At 41.7% G+C, this 13,385-nt stretch overlaps 1 protein-coding gene across 3 annotated transcripts in view; it reads left to right on the top strand.

Moving 5' to 3' along the window:
* FAM76B (family with sequence similarity 76 member B) overlaps positions 1 to 13,385 on the top strand; it is a 105,007-nt gene that overhangs the window by 51,755 nt on the left and 39,867 nt on the right. For all 3 annotated transcript variants that reach the window (XR_004539815.1, XM_033948064.1, XM_033948065.1), the window contains exons 6-7: positions 10,512 to 10,559; positions 12,261 to 12,341. Coding sequence is in view for 2 of the 3 variants with exons in the window: in XM_033948064.1 (XP_033803955.1) it covers positions 10,512 to 10,559; positions 12,261 to 12,341 (129 nt within the window). In the remaining variant the exon portion in view is untranslated. The remainder of the gene's footprint in view (positions 1 to 10,511; positions 10,560 to 12,260; positions 12,342 to 13,385) is intronic.

Here is a 13,385-nt window from a genome sequence, read left to right as displayed (position 1 = left end):
TCCATTTCATTGTTCAGCATCAAAGGGGGAGGGAAGAAGAAAACAGAAAAGAGAGGGAGCAAAATGTTGGACCATGGAGATAGAGGAGGGAGAGATGGACCCATGGGAGGGCAGTAGAGAAGAGAGTTGGGATAAGAAGATGCTAGGCAGGAGATGGAAAGAAAGGGACAGGGAGTTACAGCCTGACCAGTGGAGAGAGGGAGGGGGATTCTGAAAGTGGTGAGCCATGTAGATGAGATCAAAAGGGAGATGACAAGATGAGTGAGAGAGCGGTGAGTACAGTGGTAGAAATGTGGTAATGGGGAGTAGATAGAAGGAAATAGGAGGCTGGGAAAGGAGTGAGACGGGAAATGGGAGAGCTAGGGACTGAGAGAAGATGGAGAATTGAGAGGTAGCTGAACATTTATAAAGAAGAAGGGTGAGAAAGAAGGCAAGATTTGAGTGGACAGAGGCAAAAAAGAGAAAAAGTTAAGGCTGAAAGGGAAAAATCAATACGTTGGAGACAGGCATAAGGAAAGAATGGAACAGTATTGAGAAGAGGAGAAAAACTGGGAAATGGGAGAGCTAGGGACTGAGAGAAGATGGAGAATTGAGAGGTAGCTGAACATTTATAAAGAAGAAGGGATGAGAAAGAAAGGCAAGATTTGAGTGGACAGAGGCAAAAAAAGAGAAAAAGTTAAGAAAGCTGAAAAGGGAAAAATCAATACATTGAAGACGGGCATAAGGAAAGGATGGAACAGTATTGAGAAGAGGAGAAAAAACTGCGGACAGCAGACATTGGAAAGAGAATTGGTAGAAGATCGACAAAAAGCAGAAAGAGAAACTGGGACCAAGATGATGGAAAAACAAAACATCCAGACAATAATGTAGAAAAATTTGTTTTATTATGAATTTATTAACTGGAATATGTTAGCTTTGAGATATGTGCATCACAATTATTTTTGTATTCAGTGGCGTAGTCATATACAGCTGATTTGGGGGAGGGACTGGAGCCCAAAATTGGTGGAGGGGCACCAAAGTTTCTCCCTGCCTGAGTGCAATTTATAAATACCTGAGCTAGTGGAGATTCCCAAGCCCTGCCAACTGAAGACATCTTCCTCCAGTCTGGCAACTCAAAATCTCCAAGCTTTGCAGCCAAAGGCAATATCCTTAAGCTGCCCCTGCTTTCATGCATACATGAAAACCAAGGGGGGGCAGGGGAGGGCAGGCCCAAAATAAGCAGTAATATTTACCCTGATTAAACGATCCTCCATGTGCGCTGCTGACAGCTGATTCAGCATCCCTGCTCTGATGAGGCTCACCTCTGAAGAGGCTCACCATAGCTGTAATAGAAGTGAATGGGAGAACCAGGAACGCGCATCCCTGCTCATCAGAGTGGGGATGCGGAAGCCTGTGGCTGCTCCCACTGTCAGCGGTGTACGTGGAGGATCACTCAGTCAGGGTAAGAATTACTGCTTTTTTGGGTTCCTCTCCACAGTGTCCCTTTAATGAAGGTTTATTATTAGATATGTACATCTTCCATATTAGTGATACAAATTTGGGACCTGCTCAGCCTTGTTTTTTGCTCATCAGCTAGTGTTGGTGGTTTGTGCCGGCCCCAGAAAATTTTTTTGTCCAATGTAGCCCAGGGAAGCCAAAAGGTTGGACACCCCTACCCTACTCCTTCACTGTGAGCAGGGAGGGGTAACTTTCATAGCGTTCCAGGTCGTGGGCCAACCCTCTTCCCCACTCCTACTCCTTCACTGTAAGCAGGGAGGGTTAATTTGCATAGCATCAAATTTGCACCAACATATTTCCACGTCCCGTCCCACCCGGCTATTTTTTCGTGCCACCCAGCTAGAAAAAATTTCTGGGAGAACACTGCTGGAGGTTCGGGCAGCCAAGGAAGCAGTAGCAGCAAGCCGCGAGAGCAGCTTGTTTGGTTTTTTTTTGTAAGGGGGAGGCAGGACATAGAGCTTTCTTTCTGTCTTTGCGTGGCAAATTGCTTCTACAGCCGAAAAGACAATCCAGGCAGCACAGGGTTGGGTGCTTTGGTTCAGCCCTGACCGGAAAAGAAGCTGTTTTATGTGTTCCCACCATGGCCCAAGGTGGGCCAGGTCATCTGCAGAATCGTAACTCACCTGGATCTTGTGATCCTAGTAGCCCCAGGTTGGCCTCGCCAGCCTTGGTATGTGGATCTACTACGTCTCCACTGAGACAGAAGCATCAAGCTACAAGTTTATACTGGGTTTCTCGGAGACCTCCTATGGAGAACCCAGTTTGCTTTAGTTTTACAGCATGGCTGTTGAGCATACAGCCTTAACACACAAAGCTTATTCAGAAGTAGTTATTTCTATTCTCCTCTACGCTAGAAAGCCTTCAACTGTTGCGGCCTACTCTAAGACCTGGAAGGCTTTTCAGCTCTGGTGCACCAAAGATCAGTTAGAGCCTTTCAAGCCACCAATTCCTGTGATCCTTGCTTTTCTTAAGGCTGGATTAGAGAAAGGCCTGGCAGTAGCATCTCTCAAAATTCAGGTAGCAGGTCTCATTCTTCCGAGCTTGAGCAGGAAAGGTATTGTTGGCATATCTTCCAGATGTCAGATTTTTGAGGTTGGGGGGTGCTCAGATTGCAGCCTCCAATTTGCCAGCCTTTCCTGTCACTGAATCTTAATATTATCTAGAAGGGCCTTAGTAAGCCTTTGTACAATCCACTTCAAGAGACGTCTTTCTGGATCTCTTAGTGAAGACAGTGTTTCTCGTAACTAGTCTCAGCGAGAAGGGTCTCAGAATTACAAGCTCTTTCATGCAGAGGGCCATACCTCAAGATCAGAGGCCAGGATTTCCCTGGCATGGTGTCTTCTTTTCTACCAAAAGTTGTTTCAGCCTTTCACTTCATCCAAGAAGTTCATTTATCCGCTATTCATACTGCGGGTCCAACTGAGCAAGATAAAATCTTGCAGAGACGAATGACTTTCGCCTTTCTGAGCATTTGTTCATTCTAACCAGTCAGTCAAGATGACGGACCAGCTTCCAAGGCATCTATTGCCAGATAGATTCACATGGCAATTTTGTCAATGTACATTGGCTGCAGCACACAGTCGCCTATTTCTATCAAAGCTCATTCGACCAGACGTTTAGCGTCCTTATGGGCGGAGACCCTGGCAGTTCCACCCGAATGGTCTGTTCTCCATTAAAGAATGACATGGTGACAGAATTTGTCACTGTCCCAGTCCCCGCGGATAACCGTGGGAAATCGTCCCATGTCATTCTTTAGTGTCTATCTGAACCTCAGTCCTTCTATTCCAGCATTCTTCAATGCAAGGCTTTTGAGGTTCAGTGGTTGTGCCCATTCATACTCTGATTCTTCCCTCTCTCCTTAAAGAATGACATGGGGATGGTTTCCACGGTTAACTGCGGGGATGGGGACAGTGACAATTACCGTTTCATTCTCTACTCTCCATACTTTTACGAAATTCTACAGATTGGACATGGTGGCTCGGGAGGATGCTGCTTTTGGGTCCTCAGTCTTGGCAGGCAGGTTCATCTGTCCCACCCTAGTTGTCTGACACTGCTTTGCTAAGTCACCTAGCGTACAGACTCCTATGTCTTTGCAACAGAATGGAAAATTAGATTTTTAACTGGATAATTTCTTTCTGTTAGAAGACCTAGAAAACTGTATGGCTGATCCTGTCAGGTTTTCATAAGAACATAAGCATTGCCTCTGCTGGGTCAGACCAGGGGTCCATCGTGCCCGGCAGTCCGCTCCCGCGGCGGCCCCCCAGGTCCATGACCTGAAAGTGTTCCCTACCTAACCTAAAATATCCATACCCTATTCGCTCAATGTCCTGTAAGGTAAACCTCTATCTGTACCCTGTAATCCCCTTCGCTTTCAGGAAGTCATCCAGTCCCTTTTTGAACCCCAGAATTGTACTCTGTCTTATCACCTCTCCGGGAAGCGCGTTCCAGGTGTCCACCACCCTCTGAGTGAAGAAGAACTTCCTTGCATTCGTTATGAATCTGTCTCCTCTCAGTTTTTCTGAATGACCTCTTGTTTTAGTTGTCCCTGCTAGTCTAAAGAATCTGTCCCTCTCCACCTTCTCTATGCCTTTCATGATTTTATAAGTCTCTATCATGTCCCCTCTCAGTCTCCGCTTCTCCAGGGTAAAAAGCCCCAGCCTGTCTAACCGTTCGGCATATGAAAGGTTCTCCATACCCTTTATCATCCTCGTTGCCCTCCTCTGGACCCTCTCGAGTATTGCCATGTCCTTCTTGAGGTATGGCGACCAGTATTGGACGCAGTATTCCAGATGTGGGCGCACCATTGCTCGATACAGTGGCAGGATAACTTCCTTCGTTCTGGTAGTGATACCTTTTTTGATAATGCCCAACATTCTGTTCGCTTTTTTTGAGGCCGCTGCACATTGCGCCGCCAGCTTCATTGTGTTATCCACCAATACCCCCAGATCTTTTTCTTGGCTGCCTTCCCCAAGTACCCTCCCTCCCATCGCGTAGCTGTACATGGAGTTCCCCTTCCCTATGTGCAAGACCTTACATTTCTCCACATTGAAGCTCATCCGCCATTTTTTTGCCCACTCACTCAGTTTTCAATACGCCTTCTTACCACCTCAGACAAATCTATAGTCTAAAACTGGAATTTCTCTCCTGTCAGTTGGATGAACATGTATTGATAGTGTTCATAAAGTAATTTAAGTTTCTGAGCGCCATATGTTAGTTTCTATCATAATAATGTAGTAGTAATAATAATAATAATAATGTAATTCTATCCCCCCTTATTCTTCTCTTCTATATATAAGTTCATGTAAACCTTTTTTTTCCTTCTCTTCCTATATTTTAAGTTCTTGTAAACCGTGCCGAGCTCCACATCCGTGGAGATGATGCGGTATATAAACTTAAGGTTTAGTTTAGTTTATTTTCTAGTTGCACACAGCAGCTACTGGTTCATTGGTACACCTAGGTTGGAAATTCTTGATAATTACTGTTCTTATAGTTACAGATCAGAACAGAATGGTATTATGTTATTGGGGAAGTTCCTCATGCTCCTCCTTCTAATTTCTTCTGTTACAGTAGAGATCAACTGCTTTGGTACAAACCAAAGAGGGCACTATACTCCACTGGTAAAAGAAGAGGAGTTGAAAGATGTGATTGACATCCATCTGCAAGCAACTCGCGACCGGGGGATAAACACCTAAAGTACAATCTAAAACTTAATCCTATTAAGATTCTCTGGATAGAAGATGGTCAGGAGGCTAGGCCCTTTGAAGCTCTAGTTATTGCTGGTTTATAACCACCCCTGTGTTGGTAAATCAAGGTGTCTGTATTTTAGTTTGACTATAGATAAGCAGGTAAATTATCCAGTGAAAATTATGGTCAATTATGCCAATTATTTTATATTAATGGTCACTTTACCATACAACATCTGCAGTTGGTGATACAGGCAATTATTTTGCCTATACTTATTTATTGTAATGTAGTTCTTTTTGCAATGTCAGATTACCAACTCTCTCCTCTACAGGTTTTACAGAATGTGGCAATGAAGATTTTTTGTGGGACCAAAGTATGATAGCACCACCCCTCATTTAATAAGATTTCATTGGCTCTTTTTAAAGCAAAACTGAATGTTAAAATATTACTTTTTATGTTTAAGATTCTGTACATGAAGTATTGGGTAATTCCAGCACAAAGTTTTGATCTGAAGACTAATATCAAGTGGCTTTATTCCTCTTTAAAACTTTTAGGGGCAGATGCAAAAAAACATTATCACAGGTTTAACATGGTTAAATTACAGGCTTTACTGGTAAAGCGATGTAGGAAAGTATTCAGCGCAGGTGTTAATTCACACAGAAACTCTTACCAAAGACTGCATTAAAATGCATGGTAATGAGACCATTATAGATTCCACAGCAATACAATTTTTAAAAAAAGTTTTCTCACACATTGTGCACAGAGAAACTGTACACCAGGTCCTTGTCTGCATAGAAGGGGTTGGTTGAAAGGAGGTGAGAGTATCCATAGTGGCACTTTCTCTCTCTCTCTCACTCCAACCTGACCACCCAGCCCTTGATTGCTTTGCCATGATATTAAAAACAAAAAAACCTTGCATCGGTAGTTTACTGGCCCTCCCTCTCCTTCCAAAATGCCCGTAGTGTCTAATGACATTTGCCTATGTATGGGTGCTTCTCAGCCAGCCAGCACAAATCTGGCATGAATCCAAAGAATCCTGGCCTGAGGAGACCATGCAACCTGATTTCAACCAAAGTTAAAGTGTTTTGAGGCAGTTGGAGGTTTTTAAAAACAAATCGGGAAGTCCAAGATGGCCACTGCAGTAACAATTCTTGTGGCAAAAACGGCCCTTGGACGCTATGCTAGGGGTCAAAAAACCCCAGGGTTCCTCAAATCCCAGATGACGATTTTTAATCTTATTATGGAGACTATCCATGCACATGTAAAGCAGATATAGAATTGAGCCTGCTAAAGAGCAAAATAGCATATGCCTGAGTTGTGAGTGGTTTTATGGCTCTTACTATGTTATGATATTTCTAATATGCTTTTGAGTTTAACATATCCCACCTCATAGTATGTAGGTTAGCTTACTTAAAGGAAACTGTCCCTTTAAATACTCTGTTACCTATGCATTTTGTCATCACCCATCTCTCCCACTTCTAGGCACTTCTGGTCTTCTTTCTTTGTATCACCAGATTATTCCGGCCACAATTTCAATAACACAGTTTTAAAACACACAACCAGGCTCCTCCTTACACTTACATGGTCTCTCTGGCTGCCAAAGATCATTCCAGCCATCTGTCACTCACTCTGGTCACTACCAGTCACCTGGATATTCAGGTAGCTAGTCCCTCTGGTCACCATCGGTCAGTCACTCTGGGGGGCCAATACCGGTCACTCTGGTTGCCGGCTTCTTGGGTCCTCGCCGGTTCTGGACACCATCAGTCCCTCTGGTTGCTAGCCTCTGGTCCCAACCAGTCACTCTGATTCCTCTGCTGGTCACCACCAGTCTTTCCCACCGGTCTCTCCACTAGGCACTGTCTGACAGGACTATACCGGTACATTGATCCCTCCATAGACCCTCCAGTCACTCCTCTGAGGACTCTCCCAGTCCCTTGGGCACTCTTACTAAGGTTTCTCCCAGTCACTTAGTCTTGTCTTCCGGACACACACTTCCTGAGGTCTCTTCCAGTCCCTCAGACTCTCCCTGAGGAGCTGGTTGAGTGAAAGACGATAGAGGGTAGTGGTTAATAGAGATCACTCTGAGGAAAGTGATGTTACCAGTGGTGTGCCTCAAGGTTCAACTTCTGTTCTTGAGCCTGTTCTTTCTAACATTTTTAATAAGCGATATTGTTGAAGGGCTATCGGGTAAGATTTGCCTCTTTGCAGATGATACCAAAATCTGCAGTAGAGTAGACACCCCGGATGGTGTAAATAACATGAAGAAAGACCTAGCGAAGCTTGAAGAATGGTCTGAAATTTGGCAGCTAAAATTTAATGCTTAGAAATGCAAGGTCATGCATTTGCGCTGCAAAAACCCAAGGGAATGGTACAGTTTAAGGGGTGAGGAACTTATGTGCACGACAGAAGAGCAAAACTTGGGTGTGATTTTATGTGATGATCTTAAGCTGGCCAACGGGTTGAAAAGGTGACGTGAAAGCTAGAAGGATGCTAGGGTGCATAGGAAGAGGTATGGCCTTTAGGAAAAAGGATATATTTGATGCCCCTGTATAAGAGTCTGGTGAGACCTCCATTTAGAATATTGTGTATAATTCTGGAGACCACACCTTCAAAAAGATATAAAAAGGATAGAGTCTGTACAGAGGAAGGCTACTAATAAGGTGCATGGTCCTCATTATAAGGTGTATGGGGACAGACTTAAAGATCTCAATATGTATACTTCAGAATAGCCCTAATGAATATGGATGGAGCAGATTTGCATGTGTCACTTCTATTATATGCAAATCACTCATGCATATTTATTAGGGCTATCCTGAAAACCCAATTGGTCTAGGGGTCCTCCAGGACATGGTTGGAAATCACTGCTTTAGAGGAAAGGCAGGAGAGGGGAGATATGATAGACATTTAAATACCTAAGTGGAGTAAATGGCACATGAGTCAAGTCTCCATTTGAAAGGAAGCTGGAATGAGAGAGCAAAGGATGAAGTTAAGAGGTTATAGGCACAGGAGTAATCTAAGGAAATACTTTTATACAGAAAAGATGGTAGAGGTGTGGAACAGTCTCCCGGAAGAAGTGGTTGAGAAAGAGGCTGTGTCTGAATTCAAGAAGGCATGGGATCTCTTAGAGAGAGGAAGAGATAATGGTTACTGCGGATGGGCAGACTAGATGGGTCATTTGGCCTTTATCTGCCATCATGTTTCTAAGTTTCTCCCAGTCACTCAGTCTCTCTCCACCAGGCCCACTGCCAATTGTGAAGCTTGAAAGCAAAGAAAGCACACGACACAAATACAGTGGTGCCTCGCATAACGAACGCCTCGCACAGCGAACGCTGCGCACAACGAACTTCATGTCTTGCTTCCTACAACGAACTTCGTTTCACACAACGAAGTCACCCGAGCTGCATCCTTCCGCGCAGGCACTGCGCTTAACTGCCCTCGTCTTCATCTCTCCGCCTGGCTCCCTGTGCAGTGGCGGACCGTCTGCTCGCAGGGGGCCCGGCACCTACTGCTGATGCGTTGGGGGGGCGGAGCTACTCTCGCCGCTTCCCCGATGCTAAGAAAAAAAAAAAAAAATGAACAGTTAAGTCCCAGTTTTTGCCGCTGAGACTCTGCCCTCTCTCACTGTAAAATTAGACTCTACTTAGTCTGTCTTTAAATTTAAAAAATGTGTGTTGTTTTAAAAAACAATTATGTTTTTAGATGTATCTAAATAAAAATAATAACAACAAATTTATCTTTTTTTATGTCATCTTAGCATATTTTATGCTACAGAACGAATTATTTTTTTTAACATGTATTGTTATGGGAAAACGCGTTTCACATAACGAACTTTTCGCATAACAAACTTGCTCCTGGAACCAATTAAGTTCGTTGTGTGAGGCACCACTGTATACAGATTGCATGTATAACTTCATTTGCAAAAGCTTAAGAACAGGAAAAAAAAACCAGATACAGACCTTTGCATGGCTTCTACTTCATTGCAAATGGAGGTTTGCAGCTACACAACGGTGACCTCATTGTGAGATCATCAAGGTGCACCTACAAGGTAGAATGTCACAATTAAAATATTACATTACATTACATTAGTGATTTTTATTCCGCTTGTACCTTGCGGTTCAAAGCGGATTACATAAGAAGAAAGCTGGACATTTCCAGGAGGGTACATGACATTGGAGAAAACAGCAATGTGCTGGGGAGCTGGTTGGGCTTTGAACTCATGACCTCTGGAAGAGGAGCACAGGGCTTTTACTTATTGAGCTATAGCAGCTTCCAGGCAGCTGCAAACCTCCATTTGCAATGAAGTAGAAGCCATGCTAAGGTCTGTATTTGGGTTTTTTCTTTTCTTAAGCTTTTGCAAATGAAGTTATTCATGCAATCTATATATTTGTGTCATGTGCTTTCTTTGCTTTCAAGAATGAGCTGATTGGAGCACTATTTAGTCAGAAAAAAGAGTAGCTTTTTAGCAAGAAAACTAAAGCTATGTTTTTCATGTGCTGTGCTTCAGTTAATGGATCTTTTCCTCTAATTAGCAAATAGCATTGCTGTTTGTCCACAAAAATAGGTTTTGCATGCAATATATCTGTTTTGATGTGCCCTGTTTATGTAGTGCCTTATTAAATGTATTTTGAGCTTAATAAAGTAAAAATAAAAACCCAGAGAGCTATTTAGCAGAGGACATCCAAACTGTGCTTAAGTTCTGGAAGAACGTCCAAAGAGTGCCTAGGTTCTCTCCATAGAACTCGGGTCTATCTGAAGCCTAAACTGTGCTCAAAAGTAGACTTCCTTTCAATGCCTATAAGACCCAGTTTTACAATTGCTATGCAGCTTGCTAGCTCACTCTATAGCACACTGGTTAAACCTATACTCTTCTGTCCTAATGTTGCTGGTTTGAATCCCAGTCACTCTGTCTGATGGAAGAGAAATAAATAAAAGCATTAAACAGATCCAACTCCTAGTATTACAATTATAATGAAAAACAGCATAAAATCGCCATTCTAATAACATAATAATAAAATATTATAACATTAAGGACATTGTTTGGATGTCTAAATCTCACCTAAAACCTGATTCTCTAAAGGATGTCTAAACAGTGCTGAACTCTGCTGAGTGTGATTCTACAAAGGACGCCAAACTTAAGCACCTAAATGGTGCCTAACTTTAAGCGCATTTTGCAGAATCAGGGCCTAAGTATATTCCTATAAAGTAAAGCATAACATGTTAGAAATAAATAAATTATAGCATTATTTTACCTTGTTTATTTTCATTTGCCACTAGAAGAAAGCCTGGGTGCAGGCTGTTCATAAATATCCAATATGATTTTTGTTTTTCAGATTAAGCAGTTTGAGTCCAGAACAAGAGCAGGGTCTATGGAAACAGAGGCAAGTATATTAGTCTTTAGCACATCTGTTGAAATTCCAGGACTGTGCTTGCTACTCCCCAATACTATGCCAAGAGTGAGAACATAGAACTTGTTAATCTCAAGTACTGGTGTATTAGAAGTCATTTAGTGTCAAGGTCAGATTTGTTTAATAAAATTTCCCATTTTGCTGACACTCTGGTTAGGCCAACACAAGTGCTGACAGCCAGCATACAGTAATGTAATGCTGACATTTCCCACACTTTTTTTTTAAGTTTATGAAGGCAAGCTCCATATGGCATTCACTCCGCAACTGTTTTGTACACAGCCATTTTTTGCTGACAGGCAACTGCTTATTGGCCATGTTCTCCTCCTTTGCTGCCCAGTGTCGGACTGTTAATTTGAACCATGCAGCTATATGGTACCCCATGCAGTTCAAATTAGGAATGGTGTCAAGGGTAGCAGAAGAGAAGTTTATGGCTCGGTAATCAGGCATTCTCCTCTTCACTGTACATTGTGAAACAGCTAGTTGAGATTATATGGAGCAGGAATGGAAGTGATTGCTACATGAGTGGAGGGAACATGCTAAGGGTTTTTATGGGAGGGTAGGGGAGAAGTGAGAAAAAAGCATAAGCATGCTGAAGGGTTTTGCCTATGTAAGGGAAGGGGGAGTAGATGAATCCTGACAGCTGCTGCAATCATTTTTCCTATTCAGAATTCACCCTTGTAAATGATGTAAAGGAAAACTAGTTTTGCACATAATCTATTATGAATGGATTTTATGCTGAAGAATAAAAATCATTTTAGCTACTGTTACAAATTAATTTTTTTTAATTCAGTTATACATATATTACAAGTGCAACTACTTGTTAAAGCAATATGGAAACATATTAAAAAGAAAAGAAGAAAACAACAATAGTATATTTTAACTTAAAAAAAGCTTAAACGGCTTTTTATTCCTCAGTATTTTATTCTGTGCTTCTAACCACTCTACTGGATAGATTCTTGATGTCCAAAAAAGATCGTAGGTGTTCGGGCTGGAAATAAAGTACTTTAAATTCAAATATTTAATGACACACTTACAAGGGTATATCAACAAGAATGAGGCACCCAATTTCTTTGTTTTTCCCTCATTAGAAGAAATTCTTTACGTCTTGTTTGAGTAGATTTTGTTACATCCGGGTATATCCATACCCGCTGACCACAAAAAGGAGAACCACATTTTTTTAAAATATAGTCTTTTTACAGAGGAAAGATCCTGTTCAGAACCAAAATTAACCAGTAGAGTAGCTCTCGCCTTAATATCAGACATCAAGTCTTCAAGAATTGCTGTAAGGTTATGTAAATCACCTTCAGGGGGAACAACGTGATTCATAGGAACACCTGTTTTCATACTTTTAAAAGGTAGATAATATACTTTGTTTAAAGGCAGAATTAGTTCCGAGGAAAAATTCTAATTTTCAACCAAATATTTTTTAATGACTTCAACAGGAGTCATTGATTGAATTTTCGGGCAATTTAGAGCTCTTAAGATTAAGGCATCTGTTGTAATTCTCAATTTGCTCAATTTTTCATGAGATAGAGTTCTGGTCTTTAATGATGGTAGAAACAGTCCTTTAATAAAGTTGATTCCTTTTCAATCATTTCCTTACAGTTCTGTTTAACTTTTGTTACAAATTAAATTTAACTTTTATTTTTGATATTTTGTGATACCTTTCTTTAGCCATAAATCCACTGCTGCCATTCAGAATGAAACCCCAAAGAAAAAGCCCAAATTGGAATCCAAGCCATCTAATGGAGATAGGTAAACATTCTTTCTTGGTTAGTTATTGTGCTATGCAAATATTAAAAACTCTATATAATCTTGACAGATTTCTGTCATGGAGGCTTGATGTTGCTCTTCAGGAATTACTAATTTTGGAATTCATGTTCCAGTTATTTGAAGATTGACTTTTTAAAAATTTGTCATTGAATTACTTCATGTTTTTTAATTGTTTCTGGAAACATTGCTAATGCAATGTGCTATTGGGTAATGTTTCTTGCCTATGTGTCTGTTCATGATGAGAATTAGATTACTTAAATTCAATCTGTGCGAGAAATATTGCTATTAATCCCCTTATAATAATTGAGAATGCAGTGGCTTAAACTGCTACATAATACTGGTCTTAAAATGAGAATTAGATTACTTAAATTCAATCTGTGCAAGAAATATTGCTATTAATCTCCTTATAATAATTGAGAATGCAGTGGCTTAAACTGCTACATAATACTGGTCTTAAACTATTTGCCTTATTTTTATTTTAAAGATGACTTTTACACTGTGGTGGCAACTTAGTGATGATGGGAGTCTTATCTCTCATACATTCCTGAGAAGCTCTGCCCATTAATGAATACAGTGGAGTAACTTTCTCTTTTAGGCACTTGAACATGGATGAATTAGTTTAGGAAGACAGCAGCAGAGAGGTTTGGCTTCCCCACTCCTCAGAATATCCCTTTTAATTTGAGGCAAAGTTGGCTCCCAGGTTGGTAATAGCCACAGTTTAAATTGTCAAAGTAATTCAAGATGTCTTTAAAGTGAGCAAACTTCATAAAAACATAAGAATTGCCGCAAAGCCCTCCTCCCTTCCTTCCTCAAGCCCCTTAGTGGCGGAAGCAAGCGGCGGTGCTGAGCCATGAACTCCTTTGCTCCCTCCCTTCCTCACCCCAGTGCAGCCGGTCAGCAGGAGGCAGCCTCAAAACAGACTGCTTGCAGCCAGCCCTGGCAGAGCTTTTCCTTTGACGCATCGCTTCCAACGCATCAGAGGAAAGGCCCTGCCAGGCCTAGCCGTAAGAAGCCTGTTTTGAGGCT

The sequence above is a fragment of the Geotrypetes seraphini genome, chromosome 6 (genome assembly GCF_902459505.1).
Source record: "Geotrypetes seraphini chromosome 6, aGeoSer1.1, whole genome shotgun sequence".
Taxonomy (NCBI): Eukaryota; Metazoa; Chordata; class Amphibia; order Gymnophiona; family Dermophiidae; genus Geotrypetes; species Geotrypetes seraphini.
Note: the sequence above shows the minus strand (reverse complement) of the source record. Positions and strands in the feature narration are given on the sequence as shown.